Source organism: Megascapheus bottae, chromosome 11 (genome assembly GCF_031878675.1).
Source record: "Megascapheus bottae isolate mThoBot1 chromosome 11, mThoBot2.hap1, whole genome shotgun sequence".
NCBI classification, from domain to species: Eukaryota; Metazoa; Chordata; class Mammalia; order Rodentia; family Geomyidae; genus Megascapheus; species Megascapheus bottae.
In genome coordinates this window covers 8,786,203-8,803,443 of record NC_143519.1, presented here as the reverse complement: position 1 = coordinate 8,803,443, position 17,241 = coordinate 8,786,203, and the positions used below count along the sequence as shown (strand labels likewise).

At 45.3% G+C, this 17,241-nt stretch overlaps 1 protein-coding gene across 4 annotated transcripts in view; it reads left to right on the top strand.

Annotated features, from left to right (window-relative positions):
• The window catches only part of Clybl (citramalyl-CoA lyase), a 177,643-nt gene extending 167,192 nt beyond the window's left edge, over nucleotides 1-10,451 (top strand). For 2 of the 4 annotated variants that reach the window (XM_090341926.1, XM_090341929.1), the window contains exons 8-9: nucleotides 9,296-9,415; nucleotides 9,899-10,451. In XM_090341926.1, coding sequence (XP_090198052.1) covers nucleotides 9,296-9,391 — 96 coding nt within the window. In that variant the 3' untranslated portion in view covers nucleotides 9,392-9,415; nucleotides 9,899-10,451. The remainder of the gene's footprint in view (nucleotides 1-9,295; nucleotides 9,416-9,898) is intronic. The other 2 variants (XM_090341927.1, XM_090341928.1) reach the window with 2 other exon arrangements.
• Nucleotides 10,452-17,241: the final 6,790 nt, after the last annotated feature.

Genomic DNA, 17,241 nt, shown 5'->3' with positions numbered 1-17,241 from the left:
TCTCCATGTACTCCAACTTAGGTTGTCTGGATCTGTAGATGTGTTTCTGTGTCTTGGTCATTCCTCCCTTGGCCTGCTTAGCTGAATTCTTTGTTCCTTCTTTTTCTTCACACTTCTCTCTTTCTCCCCATTCCGAGTCCTCACCCCATCACATCCTTCCCTTCACCTTTTTATCTGAGTGTAATGGTGAAGTTTGGAGCAATCTCTTCATTCTAGGAGTACTTATTAAGAAATTTGATCATTCTTATTTATATCAATCCGGTAAATGGAGTTTTATTTTGTTAAACATAGAAATTAAGCATTTCTAGAATTGGCCATTTTCTTTCACTTTAGATTAGTGGGCCTCTACAGGAAAAAAAAGTGGAACAATTTCTCATTACCTGTCTAGAAAATAAAGAATTCTGTCTTGCATTGCCCACCTCCCTGCAGCACTCCAGACAGAGCTGGGCACTCAGAGCACAATTTACAAATACTACTGAGCTAACTGGCTTCCGTTTTTTTGGCAGAGCTCAGAGGAAATTATTGAGTGCACTTTTTTTCTTTTTTTTCATATATTTTTTATTGTAATTAATAGAAGGGTTACATTATATTAATGTGCATTAATTCACATACATTGATACCCTTTCTCATGTCTTGGTCCCCATTTCCCTCCCCCCCACCCCTTATTTATTGAACTTTTACAGACTATATGATACTCATCTTCTGCTGTCTTCTAGAAAACTTGAAATACATTTTATCCATCAGCCAGTGCTCATCTGGTCTACTTTAAAACACACATTGATATTTTAGCAAATCTTTTAAAGTATCTTTTGGTTCATTAGTTCATTCATATCTGCTCTTCAGAAAACAGACTAAGCCTAGAAGTATTTGGTCTCAGCTGCACATTTACGTAAAATGCTATTTATTGACTATCTTTCTCATAGACAACTGCAGTCAGCAGTTTGATATGAATCATTTTAAATTATGTAAAAATTAAACATTTGGTTTATTTCACACTTATTTTAAAATAAAAATATTAAATAAGATTTCCAGTTTTGAAAGGAAATCTGGGGCTGTATAGCTTAATGGCCTAGCATTTTCACATGTGTAAGATGCTGGATTTAATCCTTTAAAAAAGGAAGAGGAAAGAAAGAAAAGAAAAAAGAAATCTGAGGTAAATGTGATAGCTACAGAATACTATGTAATTTCTAACAAGCAAACAAATTATATAAAGCCATTTTTTTAAAAATGAAAAATTAAGCACAAGGTCTAATTTGTTAGCAAATTTAGAAATGATTTTAGATTTCAACACACTTGTAAATTGGTTATTCTTATCTTAGTAAATAGCTTTCCATGTGGTTTGATTTTTTTTTTTTTTTGCTCCAGTTTCCCTTAGTAAAAAGTATTCAAAATAAACACTTATCTGTTTTCTGGTCCCTCGCCTATTTGAGGTAACTTGGTAGTTACCCTCCATAGGCTCTGAGTGTTCAAAATGGAAAGCACCCTGGTTTCCCCTGCAGGCTTATGAAATAAGGATTCTCTCATTCCTCAGAGGCCCTCCATAGATTGAGTACAACCACAGACAAACGCAAGCCACCAAACATCTAAGCTGCTTCTCATCTCCTTTATCAGTTGCCTCAACCTTCCCTACCTCTCTCCTACCAATCCACCTTCTGGGCCTTCTAATTCTTCTTTTCTCCTCTGCCTTCCTAGAACTCTTGGTGAAATCCAAATTTAATTTACCAAATAGAGTACATTAATGTTCCTACTTTCTATATAGAACTAGAACTAAATCATTTCAGGCTTTCTTTCTAAAAAGCAAAATGCCAATGTTGCCACTTCCTCTTACATCCACGCCAGATCCACTCCAGATGTCCTTTCTTTATAAACATGCCTGGCGCTTCATCTGCCTTCAGGATGCTTCTTCCTTCTCTGCCATCCTCCATCCTGTCCTCCTTCCCACAAGCCAGCCCACAGCTTCAGATCAGGGACATTTAGTGAGTTTCTTTTCCAGCTTACAATTGTAAATTTTTTAAATATTTATTTATTTTTATTTTTTGCCAGCCCTGGACTCAGGGACTGAGTACTTTCCCTGGGCTTTCTCAAGGTCAGAGCTCTACCACTTGAGCCACAGCACCATTCCCAGCTTTTTCTATTTATGTGGTAACAAGGAATTGAACGGGTCTTCATGCATGCTAGTAGGCAAGCACTCTACCACTACGCAAACTCCTGGCTTGTATAAATTCTTTTAAGTCTATTTTTTTTCCATCTGAAGTTCCATCAAGTCTCAAGTACTCCTGAGTCTGATTTCTTTAAAAAGCAAATGAACTATGTTTGTGATTTGTAAGAATTTAGAGGGGCAAAGAAATCTCAGGCACACAGCTTATTGCATTTTCAATGAAACCATGTTTCTCAAACTCCTTTTCATTTTTGTTCTTTTCCAGTGCTGAGTATTTATTAGGCAAGTGCTTTATCTCTAAGCTGAGTCCAGTACCACAAACTCATACAGCTCTTAAAGCTCCTCTGAAGTGAAACCCTGCTATAATTCAAATGTTCTGCTTTTCATTGGATGTTCAGTGGCAAATGGAGTTAAATCATTTCTTGTCCAGTAATGACAGTAGCGATTTGTGGTCGTATTGCTGGTGGTGTAACAGTAATCAGGGAACAGGGTCCTAATTTGGGGAATGGTGACAAATCACAACAGTGACATGGCACAGTAACAGTGACAGCTGTGCTGGAGTATCAGCTCCACTTACTGAAAGCCTCGTATGTAACAAACCTATAAGGAAGTATCATCATCCCCATTTTACAGATGAAGACACTGAGTCCGGCAAGTAACTGCTTTGGCTCACGTAGCTGTGTTAGGTGATCCTGGATCCATTCAGATGTAGCTAAGTACAAAGCCTGTATGCCTAGCTTCTGCATCAAGCAGCCTCAGAGAGGAGAGCCCCGAAAAGCAAGATCCGTCCTCTCTGAGTATGTTGGGACCCTGGATTCCAGCCTCAAGCTTCTGAATGCCACCTCAGAATGTTGCTACACGAGGAAGTATTCTATTTCAGTCTGGCAGAAAGTCTCGGTGTCCTTGCAGGTGGGCTCTGCTGGGCAGTGCTGCCACTCAGGGACCACACAGGGCTTCCATTCTGTTACCCAGTGGTGGCTCAGTACATTGAGTTTTGTTTTGTGCCAGTATTGGTCCTTGAATGCAGTGCCTCATGCTCTCACTTGGCTTTTTTCCCTCAAGTCTTACACTCTACCACTTGAGTCACAGATCCACTTATGGCTTTTTGCTGCTTAAGTCTCCTAGACTTTTTGTGGGAGGGGGGCAGGGCGGTCATCTGAGCTTGGGCATCGTTTCCCAAAGGGAGTCACATCTGACCGGGTCAGCATTCCCGTGCAACGCTGTCCCATTACCCTGTGCCTTGTCTTCTAAGGTGCAGACTCATTTATAAGTAGATGATCGTTTCTACCTAGGTCTGATGGGTTTTGTCCCATTAAATTGGAAGCTCCATGCTGGGAGCTGTCCCTAAGCTCTTCAGCTCAAGACTACTACCCTACCCTTGAGCCAAGCCCCACTTTCCGTTTTCTAGAGGTTAGAGATAAGAGTCTCAGGTCCTTTTGTGCCTGGGCTGGCTTTGAACCTCCATCCTCAGATCTCAGCCTCCTGAATAGCTAGGAATACAGACAAGCCACCAACACTGGGCAGCGTGATGACTTTTGAAAGCCAGCGTTATACTACAGGAGAGGGTTCATGGAGGGCGTGAGGGGGTCTGGAGTATGCGTGCAAGGCTTTAACTTGGGACATAGGTCTTGCAGATGGTGTCCGCCACATTCTCAGAACTCTAGCCCTGAGGCCGGCACTGAAAGACCTTCCCAAGGCACTCAGCATGCTTCTCCCGCCCCCCTTTTACCGTATTCCCGCACCAGGGGCAAAGCAGATCCCTTCCAGTCTTCTACTCAGTACATTCTTACAGTCACTCAGGGCTTCCCCATCAAAGGCCCCGGATGTCATCTATCTGAATTCCAGCCACAGTGCTAAGGACAGATTAACCCAATGCGAATTGTTGTCCATGCTGAATGACTTCAACTGAACTTTTAGAAATTTCATGTTGAGATACATTAGCATCTGTAAATTATCTGGTAATAGGAGTAAATGGCTGCTGCATTTTAATTCAAAATATTATTAAAATACCTAGCAAATTATCACTACAATTGAAAGCACTAAAAATAGAAAAATATTCTCTATTTCCCAAGCCATTAATAATATTATTTAATTGCTTCTTGTGACAGCTTTAAAGATGTATAACCATAAACACTGGACTCACAGAATCCAGTATTAAGAACCAAACATCCCCTTTTTTATGTCTGCTAACAAAGGGATGCTTTTGGTTCTTTTTAGGACTCAAAAATAGCATTCACATATTATTGAATTTTACTGTTTCTGATATAATAATTATGGTAAGTACTTTCAAGAGGGAAATCAAATGGTAGGCACTACTATATCCAGGTGGTTCAAAATTTCGTGGTTAAAATTGCATTTTTATAAATTTTATTTTTTGCCCATGACTTAAATGTAATTTTTTTCAGTCTTGTCCTAAATAGTAATATCATTGAAATAACAGTATAGATGTACTATTATTATGATCCGTCAGAGTAAAATTTTAAAATAAATAGTGCCTAAAAATAAATGCATATTAATTTTTGGTATTTTTATATTATATCCAGAACTAGTTACCAGCCATATTTTTGAGTTACCCAGCAGGAGCTCCCACTAACAGCCAGGGTCATCATGTGCCATGCCCTGGTCTCTTCTGCCTTCTCTTCTCCGAGCAGATGCATTTTACACTTCACATCTGAGCTTGGCATCGTTTCCTGAAGGGAGTCACATCTGACCATGTCAGCTCTCCCACGCAACGCTGTCCCATTACCCTGTGCCTTGTCTTCCAAGGTGCAGACTCATTTATAAGTAGATGATCGTTTCTACCTAGGTCTCATGGGTTTTGTCCCATTAAATTGGAAGCCCCGTTTGCCTTGCATATGCTAGGCAGAAGTGCTCTTTCTCTAAGCTGCACCCCGTACCTAGCCCTCCATAAGTATCTACCAGCATTGTCTGATTGGTCTTTAAGGAACTTCTCCCATGAACATGGTGCCCTGACATGTCCTGGGTACATGTCTGTGGCAGGCTCCAGAAATGTGAAGCCTAGCTTCATCCTTAAGGACTTGCCAGCACAGTGAGAAAGACATAAGGCACTCTAGTAACACAAGAGAGCAAGATGGGTGTGTAGAAAAGGAAGAGGGATGGTCAGGAGGACTAGAAACCTCCAGAGATGGCATTTGTCTCACATCTCACAACAACAAAGGGGAAGAACCTTTAGAGAAAAGACCAAAGCAGATGGTAGAAGTTCCTCTGTGTGTGTGTGTGTGTGTGTGTGTGTGTGTGTGTGTGTGTTGCACACATTGGAAGGCAGGGTCATAATGGACTTTCAAGACACTAGTCTGAGAGAAGAGATGTCGCCTTGGACTCTGTAAGCCAAAGGGAATCAAGACCATCAGATCTGCTTCAGAGATGTAACAGCTTGATTCCAATGAGGAACGCACTCTCTCTCTCTCTCTCTCTCTCTCTCTCTCTCTCTCTCTCTCTCTCTCTCTCTCTCTTTCTCTTTTTCTCTCTCTCCCCCCCCCACACACCCCAGCTCCACCCATGAGCCATATTAGCCAGCACAGAAGCCACAACCTCCCCATGAGCTCTGGAGGCCTCACATCCAAACTCTCAATATTAAAATTAGACGCCACAACAAAACTGTGTGGGAAGCAAGGTAACACTGGGGCCTGTCCAAGAGCGGCAGGTGGGATAGGTGGAAGGACCCCTGGGAAGACATTCAGTGGGAGCACCATACCCCCTTCTGTGAGGAGGCTCAAAGAGCGGGTGGCTGCTAGGAAGAGCGCTCACTGGCTAGGCCCGGATGGAGGGACCACAATTAGTGGACTGTACAACCAGGACCCAAAGGGAAAGTCAAGAATGGCCAGCCGACTGCAAAAATAGCATTAGGAATTCACTGGGAAGTGTCATGGTAAATGAGTCACTTGCTCACAAGCAAAAGCCAGAAATGCAAAAAAAAAAAAAAAAGAAGTTTTCTATTTCCCATGGAGACGGTTGCTAGCTAATCGCTGCCATCACATCACATTTTGTCCAGCAACTAGAAAGCTGGATCCTCTACAGAAAGACTTTCAGGTCTGAGGAAGCAAAGGTGACTTCTGTCACTTCTGCCTGACCTACATCATTCGTGCCAGGATGTCAGAAAGTCCACAGCCCGTGGCTATTGTTTTCCCTTTTTGCAGATGACACACATAAGATACTCACAATCAGGGGTTCCGTGGTAGAGCTGCATAGAGTGACAGGTGCCATGCCTCTGAAGGGCTTTAGGACAGTAAATGACACAGTAGTTACTGGGGAAGAAAAGCTCTATGGTACATGCTTTGTATGAGAGAAACAAGTTTTACCCTGCTTCTCTACTTACAAGCTGTAAAGCAGACTTGCACATGTTTCTTAAGCTCTCTGTGCCTTAGTTTCCTCAGTTACAAAATAATGATGGATATGAACTTAGAAAGTAGAATGGTGATCACCGGAGACTACAGGAAAGCAAAAAAATAAAATAAAAATGACACGATTAAAAAAAATGTAAGCATCTTAACACTACATTTTTTATGTACACATAAAAAATGACAAAGGTAGCCAGGTACCAGTGGCTAATACCTGTAATCCTAGCTACTCAGAAGACTCAGATGTGAGCACTGCAATTTGAAGCCAGCCTGAGCAGAAAAGTCCATGAGACACTTAACTCCAACAAACCACAAGAAAACCAGAAGTTAAGCAATGGCTCAAGTGGCAGAGCACTAGCCATGAGCAGAAAGCTTAGGAAGGGCACTCAGCCCCTGAGATCAAACACTAAGACCAGCAAAAACCCAAAAGGTAAAAATGATACATTTTGCATTAGGTATCTTAATACAAAAATTAAAGAGAAATAGACAATGGGATAAATCACAGTATCTACTCCAAAGTGTGGTCCTGGGCATTTCATAAAACTGTGTGTGGTATTAATGATTGCTTTAAAAATTCTAGCTGTTGTTAAGGTATATTTGTTGTTGTTGTTAAGGTATTTAATCATGAACATATTATTACTTAAAAGTACTTTAAACAAAATGGTAGTCTGAGTCCTCCAGCTGAGGAAAGTTGCCCATTTCTTTTGAGATGGGACGTCAAGTCTTCAAGAAAGAATTTAGGCAGTGAACCCAAAATCTTCCTAAAATCATCTAGTAGAGAAACTCTCCCAAAAATGAAAGTAGCATTTTGGCCAACTGTATTTTTCCAAAACTTAAGCTATTTAGATTGCCTGTGGAAATCCATATATTTAAAAACAAAACCAAGAACCAGATTATACTCCGATGTGCAAAAGCATAAGGATATCTCACTAGGCAGTCTAATTCTTAACATGAAAAACCTCAAGTTGCAGTAATCATTGAAACATAGAATAAAAAACACTAACTTGTATTTCCCACTATATAAAAGAAATCAGTGCCTGTCACCATAGAAGGCAGAATGGTCTCCCTGTCTTGAAAAGCTACAGGAAGTATTTTCCATCTTGGCCGTGCATGTCAAACACAAAGCAATTTTGGGCAACAGGCCTAGACCCAAAGGCATCATTTTGATTCTCAGCGCTTTATTTTGATTTCTTGTGATCTATGCAAATTTGGTCTCTCTAGCCTATTATTGAAGCCTTCGAAGGACAGATGTGCAGTTTTACAGGGCCATAATCCACTTGGTGGGCGGGTAACCCAGAGGCCTTCAGTCTTCCTCATTTACTCCACTAACAAAACTAGACAATTGCCCTGTAAAACAGCAGGTGACCTCCACCCTGATTTCCATGGTGCTAACCTAGGAACCCTCTCCACACCAAATTCATCCCGTTCATCACGACCAGAGCGATCAGCCTGGTTAGCTCTAGACGGAATAAAATCCGGCACAGGCCATTCTAAGGGTCTCAGTAGTAAAAGTGAAAGGTCAGAAAGTTGACCTACAGTGTAGACTTTGTGTCACACTGGTGTGATTCACCTGCTATTAGTCTTTTAAGTCTCTCTTGATTGAAAGATAAATTCTGAAGATGTAGCTAAGAATTGCCTGCCAACTTATTTGTGTTTTAACCTCCCTCTTAAGTATATAACCTTAAGTGACTAGCTCTAGCTTTCTAGCCCTGGAAGCTGTCAGCAAAGACAACATTGATTGTGTACAGGTAGTACCTTGTGAAATCAGGGACTGGGCGGCACTATGTGCAGCTATATGCAAATGAACCATAATTAGCAAGGATTAGGATTGTTCCAACCTACCTCCAGGTCTCAAAGGACACCTGCTTCCCACTCAAAGCAACATCCTTGCTAACAGATAGAAGGATGGACAGTTGAAATGAAAAGAAGTCATTAAAAGAGCATACCCTGAGTCCTAGTCATGCTGTCTCATCCATTTAATTCTCCCTTTTCTGGTACGCTGAAGAAACCTTGTTGTCTTACTATAAGAGTTTCTGAGGAAGGCTTAACACTCCGAGAAAGGTTAGAGCAGTGTGCAGAGCTCTAAGATTTCTTAGTCACGTAACACTGAAAGATCTCTTAACTACACTGGGTCTTGTTTCCTAATGCAAAACAGAGCCTAGGTGCTATGGTACTCACTGAGTATTTGCTGAAAAAAAATTTTAAGAGCCTGCCAAAATGGAAGCGCCAGGATATTACAAAGCTGTGTCCCTTTCCCACCACTTAACAGGTGTGTGGCTTCTCTATTACAGACTCGAGTCTGGTCATCCTGCTCTTTGTACATCTGACCCAAGAGATCTATCTCCTTTTCCCTCATCACAGGCCTACCGCATTTCTCCTGATCACCCCATGACAACCCCCTCTAACCGGATAGCACAGTTTCTCAAACAGTAATCAGTCACCAGACCCCAGAGTCCTACACAGTATTTCAAACATGATATAAGGAAGTATTTCACTTTTCCTTCTGCAGTTGTCTTCTGCTTGATCTCAAGAGTTAAAAGGAATAGTTGCCCATGTTTTGCATCTGATGGGTTTTCCCTCTCCATGAAAATACTGAAGAGTAGGGGGGAGGGAAGAAATCTTTCCCCTGCAATTTGCTTTGGCTTTTTCAAAAGTTGGACAGGAAAGTCAGCCTAATTCAGGTGGAATCTAAAATGTTCTTGCTGTACAAGTGGGCAGAGAAAGGAAGCCTATAATTTCTGAGCGTTCTTTCAGCAAGTTTGTATTCTCTGTTTTCCAGGGAGCCTTTACTTTCCGAGGGAGTATGATCGACATGCCATTACTGAAGCAGGCCCAGAACATTGTTACGCTTGCCACATCCATCAGGGAAAAATGATCTGTTAAATGAAGCTCTCATCAGGTGGGCTGAACATATACAGTGGGTTTCTTAAAGACAAACTGTAATACTCAAGGCAACTTGTTAGCAGATTGGACCTCACTCCATTTACAGTTCATGGCAATCGTGGAGGGTTGTTTTTATTGTCTTATGGGCCAATTATTCCTCTAAAAATGAACTTTCTTCTTTTGGGGATGCAGGCTCATGTTTTTATTGTTATTTATTAATGTGTTGCCAATAGCAATTTATAATTTCATGGGGAATATAGAAATCCTTGGGAAATAGAAATCCTAGATGGGCAGTTAGAAGAAATCAGACCTTCAGGGAAACAGATCCTTCCCCAGTTCATAAACTCCCTCCATCCTTCTTGGATTCTATTTTACTAGTAATCTGATAAAAATAAGAGCAGTGGCATTGAAAACATTATTAAGTATTAGATTGACTTGAAAGGATACCTGCACAAGTAAAACCGTCAAAAACTGTTTTCTAATACCTTCCATCCCACAGATAGCATCTTCATACCCTCCCCCCGCAGGGTGGTGAACTGGAAGCTCTCCCCTCGGAAAAATAATCAACAGTCACCAGCAATTAAAAAATAAATGTGCACAAGCACAAGACCATCCATTCTCCCCTTTCTTTTCCCATGTAACTGTTCGCCATTGAAGCCATCCCTCCCCCTGTAAACGTATGGCCGGGACAGGACTCCTTCAGCCATAAACTTGTAGCGTCTAGGAAGACACAAAGCCAAGGGGCTTGGTGCATATGGCCCCCTTGAGATTTGCATCACATTAGAGGTGCAGCTCCAGGTCATATGGGTGGTGTGGTTAACGGGCTTAGTAAAGCTGTTTTGAAGAGGTTAACCCAGCTTGTAGTAAGGGTAAATAAACATAACAACCAGCCATTGTTCCCTATTCAGCATGTACTCTTATATTGAAAGCTAAAGGGTATTGAAGCCACGAGGATCAACTTGTGCGTGCCAGAGGACGCCAATGAAGTTTGAAACACCAACAATCAGAGATTTTGTTTCTGTTCCTCATTAAATCATGAGCTTTTGTGTGGAGACTGGACAACTGTTCTTTAAGAAATTAACAGAATGGGAAGTTTAAAACTCTACACCAACCTTTTCATGACCTGCTCAGCAGCCAGACTGCTACTCTTAGACCAACACCGCAGGGAAGGCTGTTGTGTTTATTGAAATTTGTAAATAGAAAACAGTTGTTTTTCTGTTTCATTTTTCACTTCCTCCTACACCCGTTTGGTTTCCTCCCTTTCTGGTCCCTGGCGTGTGCCCGATTAGGGGTCTCCTTTTGCCTCATTTCCCTCAGATCCTGCAGAAGCAGAAGTGAGTAGAGGCGAAGGCTGCTGGAGTGCACGTGCCGGGTCACGACAGTGCGGGGTGTGAACTCGAGGACCCTGTGCTGTCTGGCAGGGAGGTGGAACGAAATCCAGAAAGATGGTTCTGGGGAAACATTCTTGAGATGCTAGCTAATACTCCCAAACTGGCGACCAAAGAGACCCTCTTCAACGGAGACGGGGGCTGCCTGCCTTGGTCAGCGGTATCCCCTGTCCAGAGTGGTCCCGGCCCTTTATGGGGCATCATCACATCAACTGGGCCCCCCTGGGCTAGGCCAGGGCCTGGAAAGGCAGGTAGAAGCCACCCCATCCCCACTCCAGGCTTGAGAAGAGGAAATGGCATCCTGACACGGCCAGAGGTGGCTGGCCTCTGTACTTCAGGACTGAGGACAGGGACAGCAGGCTGCAGGAGAAGCACCCCAACAAATCTGATAGCTGCTGCTGAGCGCCAAGAGGTCAGGTATGTGTGAGGTAAGCCGGACCTCAGACGTCTGTGGCCAGTCTTCACTCAGAGCACACAGGAGATAGGCGTGCACGAAGTCTCGGGCTCACACATGCACACCGCCAGGGTCAGCAGTGATAGGGTCAGCTGTGAGAGAACCAGAGGGCACGGGTGATGGCGTCCACCCCAGGGCACGTGAGCAACTCACAGGGAGCTAGAAGCCTCCTCCTGAGGGGCCTTGGTTGTCCAGACCAGAGGCCTGGACCTGGGAGAAAGCAGCCTTCCCAGAGCTAACTAGGCCTCCTGCCCTATCAGCTCTGCGTCCCCAGGCCCCCACCCGCCTTGTCCCAAACTAAATTTGTTCACCCAAAACAACCTTGTCGATGGAATCTCTTTGAACATCAATTTGACCTTGTAACGTTGCGGTTCCATGGATAATATATGATCATGAGACGGGGCTAAAAACTCTAGACCAAGGCAGGCCCATTGTGCCCTGGTGTGGGGAGCCCCGAGCTGCCCCTCTGGCACCACGCGTGGAGAAGCGGGGAGCGGCCAGGAGCCCCGCGGGTGTCCACACGAGATGGGAGCCGATGGAATCGTTAAAAACTATACCTGTTTACACCTCACCGTAGCTCCTAGCAGCCACTTCACCCTATCACACCCCCCTGTTATTAATTCTTGGGGGCTAAATTATGGGTAACACTATTAAAACATTATCAGAACTAATGAGAAACAATTACTTAGAAAATGAGCCGGGACAAGATTGAGTTGAGAACATCCGCGGCGATCACTGCAGATTAGTTTAATAAATCATCAGGTTCAAGGCAAGGCGGTACGTGTGCCCAGCCTCGGCACGGGAAAATGAAATTGAGATTTTTTTTGCATAATTTTTTCATTAATCTCAATAGGACTCGTGTGGTGTAGACTGCTTTATTCCCCTAATACCTTGCCCGAGGGAGGGGGGACCCAATAATGTCTTTATTGTTTTACTGAGGTCTTAATGACACTCGGCGACGACCTCATTTTAATGTATGGAGAAGTATATCAATAGTCATGTTTTATTGCGAGGGGAGGATCGTCCGCTGCCCCCCGGGAGGGAATTGGGACGTCGGGGGGTTCAGCTTCCGATCCCCAAGTTTCCAGCCGCGCCCCCGGGCCAGGGAAAGGAAGGTTTCCACCACGGTGCGCCTGCCATGTTGTTTTGCTAGTAAATAGAACCGAGTGTGTTTTCACCTCGCCATTCTTCTCAGCCATCAACACTTGGCGATCGGTCGTTCTGTGCGAGTTGGGGCTGGGGCCAAGAGGGCGCGGGCCTTTGAATGGAGGGGTGCAGCTGCGGCCGAATCCTTTCCTCCTCCTTAGGGTTCACGCAGGGCCTCTGCAGCCGGGCCGGACCCCGGCCGTCCGCGCCGCCTCCCCAGCCCCGGGCTCCGGCGCCGCCCCCGGGCCTCCGCCACGCAGCCACGGCTCCTCCCGGCCTGTCCTGCCGGGGACAGTGACTTCGGCCCCGAACGGAAGCGTCGGCGCCTCCCGCTGCCCGGCGCGGAGGCTGCGGCTCTCCCCGGCCGGCCGCCCGCCGTGGGTGCTTTGCTTTCCGGCAAGGACTAGGCGGCGCGCCCCAGTCGGGAAGGGTCGCCGGGGCGGCGAGGCGGGCACCCGGCCGCGTGGCGCGGACCCTGCCCCGCGAGCCGGGCTCGGCCTTGCTCCCTCCGACGGGAAGGGCCCGGCGGGCCCGGAACCCGCGCTTGCCGTCGGGGGGCGGTGGCTCGGGGGCCCGGGCTCCTTCCCGGCCCGGCCAGGAGCGCGCGGCGCACGGGCGCACGGGCGCCGCCGCGGCCGTCGGGGCCGCGCGGTGACAGGGCCCGGTTCCGCTCGCCCGCCGCGGGCCGCCGGGAGCCTGCGAGCCCGGGCTGCAATGGTGGCAGATCAAAGGCCGCCCGTGTCCCCTCGGAGCCCGGGACAATCCCCAGCCTTTGTGCGCCGTTGCTAGGAGCCCGCAAACGAAGAGAAAGTGTCAGGAGCATGGTAATCAGACTCGTTACAGTGCAACAATAACGTCTCTCTCGGGGACCGGCGCCCGCACCGGCCCCACACCTGCGTGGGGCCCTCGCGGCGCCCTGGGAACCGGGCCGCTGAGGACCTCGGCTTTCCTCCACCCCGGCCCGGATTCCTACGAGCCAAGGCTGAGCCTGAGAAAGATGAAATCGGATGAGAGTCAATAGTTCCCCGAGCTTTTCCAGGGAACCTCTTCATTCGTTCATCCAGTCACTTCACCAGCACCTGTTCAACCCAGTGCGTGTAAAACATGAGGGCTTGTTTCAGGTGAACTTTTTGTTCAAAATTAACATGGCAGCCACACTCCAGTGGCTCACCCCTGTAATCCTACCCCTCAGAGGCTGAGATCTGAGGACTGCAGTTCCAAACCAGCTCAGTCACAAAGCCTATGAGACTCTTATGTCCAGCTCACCACCAAGAAATTTGAAAGTTAGAGCCATGGCTCACGCTGTATTGCCCCAGGACTGGCACAACAATAAAGTCAATTAAAAGTAAAAGTAACGCCTGTGATCCTAGCTACTCAGGAGGCTGAGATCTGAGGAACAAGGTTCAAAGCCAGCCCGGGCACAAAAGTCCATGAGACTCTTATCTCCTATTAACCACTAGAAAACGGGAAGTGGGGCTTAGCTCAAGGGTAGGGTGGTAGCCTTGAGCTGAAGAGCTCAGGGACAATGCTCAGGCCCGGAGTTTAAGCCCCATGACCCACAAAAAGAAAAAAAAAAGTAAAAGTAAATTAAATTAAAATGCCTTTGTAAATCAGGGAGAATAGGTGCAAAATAGTATGAAATCTTAAAAAGGGATTCTATTGGCTACCACAGTGGTAATAACAAGAGACGTCTGAATGAAGAATTTAAAACATTTGGAAAACCGCAAGCCATATGCTTTCAAACAGGCCTCTTTCCTCTCGCATCTCCTCTCTGTCAGGAGTTCGGCCAGGCCGCAGTGCTGAGATCAGCCTGTGCCTTGCTTGTGCTCTGAGGAATGAGGTCAGCCCTTCTGTGTTTGCACACGGCCCCTGAGACTTCCCCGGGAAACCCACAGGGCTCTGGCTCTTTGCCCCCTCCTGTCCACTTGGCCATACACGTTGGCCAAGGCGAAGTGATTTTCTTCCAGACTTCCAGAACACTAGGTCAAAAACTAAGATTGCTGTCACCAGTGGGGGCAAACCCCCTGCCCCTGCTGCCAGGATCCCAGGACTGGAGATTCTCTTTGGTCCTGCAGGCTGGTGCTCACGTAAGTGTAGAAGAACTGGATGTGTTCCCCAGAGGTGAGAGTCCTGGGCCTGGGGAGAATTTTGGAGAGTCTTTTCGTTATATGCATAAGAGGGAATATTAATAAGCCTGAAATTCCATCTCACAAAAACAGAACAAGACAAAAAACTGTATCATAACAGTTCAGATAGTTGCAAAGAGAGGAAATCAGAGAAAAAGAAACTGGTATTTCAGGTCTACAGAGTGCCAGCTGGGTGGAGTGTGTGAGTTTTCTTTTGTTGCCTTAGTCATTTAGTTGCACTTACAAAATCAAGAGAACTGGAACAGCCAGGTGCAGGCAGCCCATGTCCCACATCCTATCTATCAGGAGGTTGAGATCAGAGGATAGGGGTTCGAAACCAACCCAGGCAGGAAAGTCCATGAAGTGCTTATCTCCAATTAACCATCAAAATACCTGGTTTAGAGCTGTAGTCCAATGGATAGAATGCTGACCTTGAGAGAAAAAGGTAAGGGAAAAACATCCAGGCACTGAGTTCAAGCCCCAGGATGGGAACACAAATGCATGCGCATGTGTACACATGCACACTCACACACACACACACACAAATAATACTAAACATCATGCTTAGCACATAAGCATATAGTAAAGGCCACTTAAGTGCCATCTTGGTCCTAAGCCTGCATTGTAGTAGCGGCTGGGAGCCCCAACTGGCTTCAAAGCGTACTTCCATCAATGTACCCCCATTTTCACATTTGCTTCTATTGGCAGATGTTGGATATGTTCTCACAGGAAAACATTGGTGACAAATTCCTGTGCACACTGGACATCCGGTAAATTCCAGGAGAGTTGGAGGGCTCTGTGGTTGGTAAGAATCTCCTGGCTCCACTGCTGGAAATGGAAATTTCCTTCAGTGCCAGAGCAGAAAGAAATCTGCTAATTTTGGTTCAAGCCCCTGATTTGGTGGATGGAAACTGCAGCCCCAGGGGGGTTATATGTGACTAACTCCTGGCTGGGGAAGAGACAATGCTGAAGACTCAGCTGTGTGGCTGCAGGCATGGGGGTAGGACTCATTCAAGTTCATACTGTTGGCAGACCCAAGTACTGTACACAACTCAAGTCTCCAGATTTCCTCCACTCACCCACACAGTTACTTGGGAAATCCTCAGACCCAGTTCCTTAATTCCGTAGTGTAAGCAAGCTCCAAGGGAGTTTTTTGAAACAAAGGACAGCAGCCAAAGCGTCCATTTTCACAGCTGCCTCCCTTAGAGACAGTGCCTGACCCAGCAAGAACTTCTGAACTCATCACAGCTTAAACTATTCTCAAAAGCAGCCAGAGGGGCCGGGAGAGTAGCTTAGTGGTCGAGTACTTGTCTGCATCCTGATCTACATCATTCTCTGTGTTTTCACTCAGTCTACCATTCTCTCTGTCTCCTGTCATCAACTCCTTTTCCTTTTCCTTGTAGCTTTACCTACTCTTCCTTCCCTTTCCACAACCCTCCCCCTCCCCCCCCCAAAAAAATAAATGACCAGTGCAGCAAAGCAAGCAATGAAAACCGCCGACATTTCCATCCCATTCTGTGTCCATGTTTTGGGGGTAAATCTGGCTTCTTAAATTGTGGACTGTTTGGGAGATACCACTTAATCTTTCACTTCCGGTGAACTTGGCACAGGATATGTAGTACATCTATTTCAATAGAGACCCTGAGTGCAGATGACAGCTAATGTGCTTTGGGAATCAAAGTAGAAATGCTGATGAGGCTGCTAATTAATCAGTAAATTCAGTATCTCACCTAGAGCTGTACTTCCCAATGTCCTCCATCAGATCATGCAGTCAGAACGCAAAGCCAACATCCACATTCTATTTAAGTGATCAAGTAGGGCTGGGGCCTGTTCAGAAGGCTAGCTACTCAGAAGGCTGCGATCTCGAGATCCCAACCCAGGCAGGAAAGTCCACGAGATTCTTATCTCTAGTTAACTACTCCAGACCAAAAGTTGGGCTGTGGCTTAAGTAGTAGAACGCTAGCCTTGAACAAAAAAACTAAGGGACAGTACTCAGGCCCTGAGTTCAAGCCTCAGGACTGGAAAATAAAAATTATGAGAAACATTCCATTTTAGAAATGTAACACTCCCCCCTCGCTCCAGATCAGATTTATAACTGCCTCACTAAAAGCTTTTCTGAAAAATCTTTGTGTCATCTAAGGAATTTCACATATTTGTGAGAATACTTAAGGTAAATATTTTCAAAATAAGTAGTATGATTTTACACGCATCACTTCCAAAAATGAGTGCCATTCGAAGATCTGTTCAAAATCTTCCCAGGTCTTCTTTTCCTCTGGAAAGGCATCTGTATTCTATTAGTGCTGTGTGTGTGTGTGTGTGTGTGTGAGAGAGAGAGAGAGAGAGAGAGAAAGAGAGAGAGAGAGAGAGAGAGAGAGAGAGAGAGAGAGAGAGAGAGAGAGAGAGAATGAATTTTCATAGCCTCTGGTGCAATGTCTACAAAGTTGTGATTTGGGGACTGTACCTTCATTTTTTGAATTTCCAAAACTTATCCTTTTTACTCTTTTATTTTCTTTCAACAAAACAAAGTCTGAAGAACTACTTTAAGAAATTTTAGACATTCTCACCGAGCCCAGTTTGTTGACCTTCAGGCCATGGAGTGAAACCTTTCTTTTAAGTCAAGCATTCCCCATTGGGAAGCACTCCAGCTTTTTCTTTTTATGAGGAATTTTAACTGCTGGACTTAATTTAATTATTGTATTTTGTACATACTCCCAGAAGCCCCAGGGCA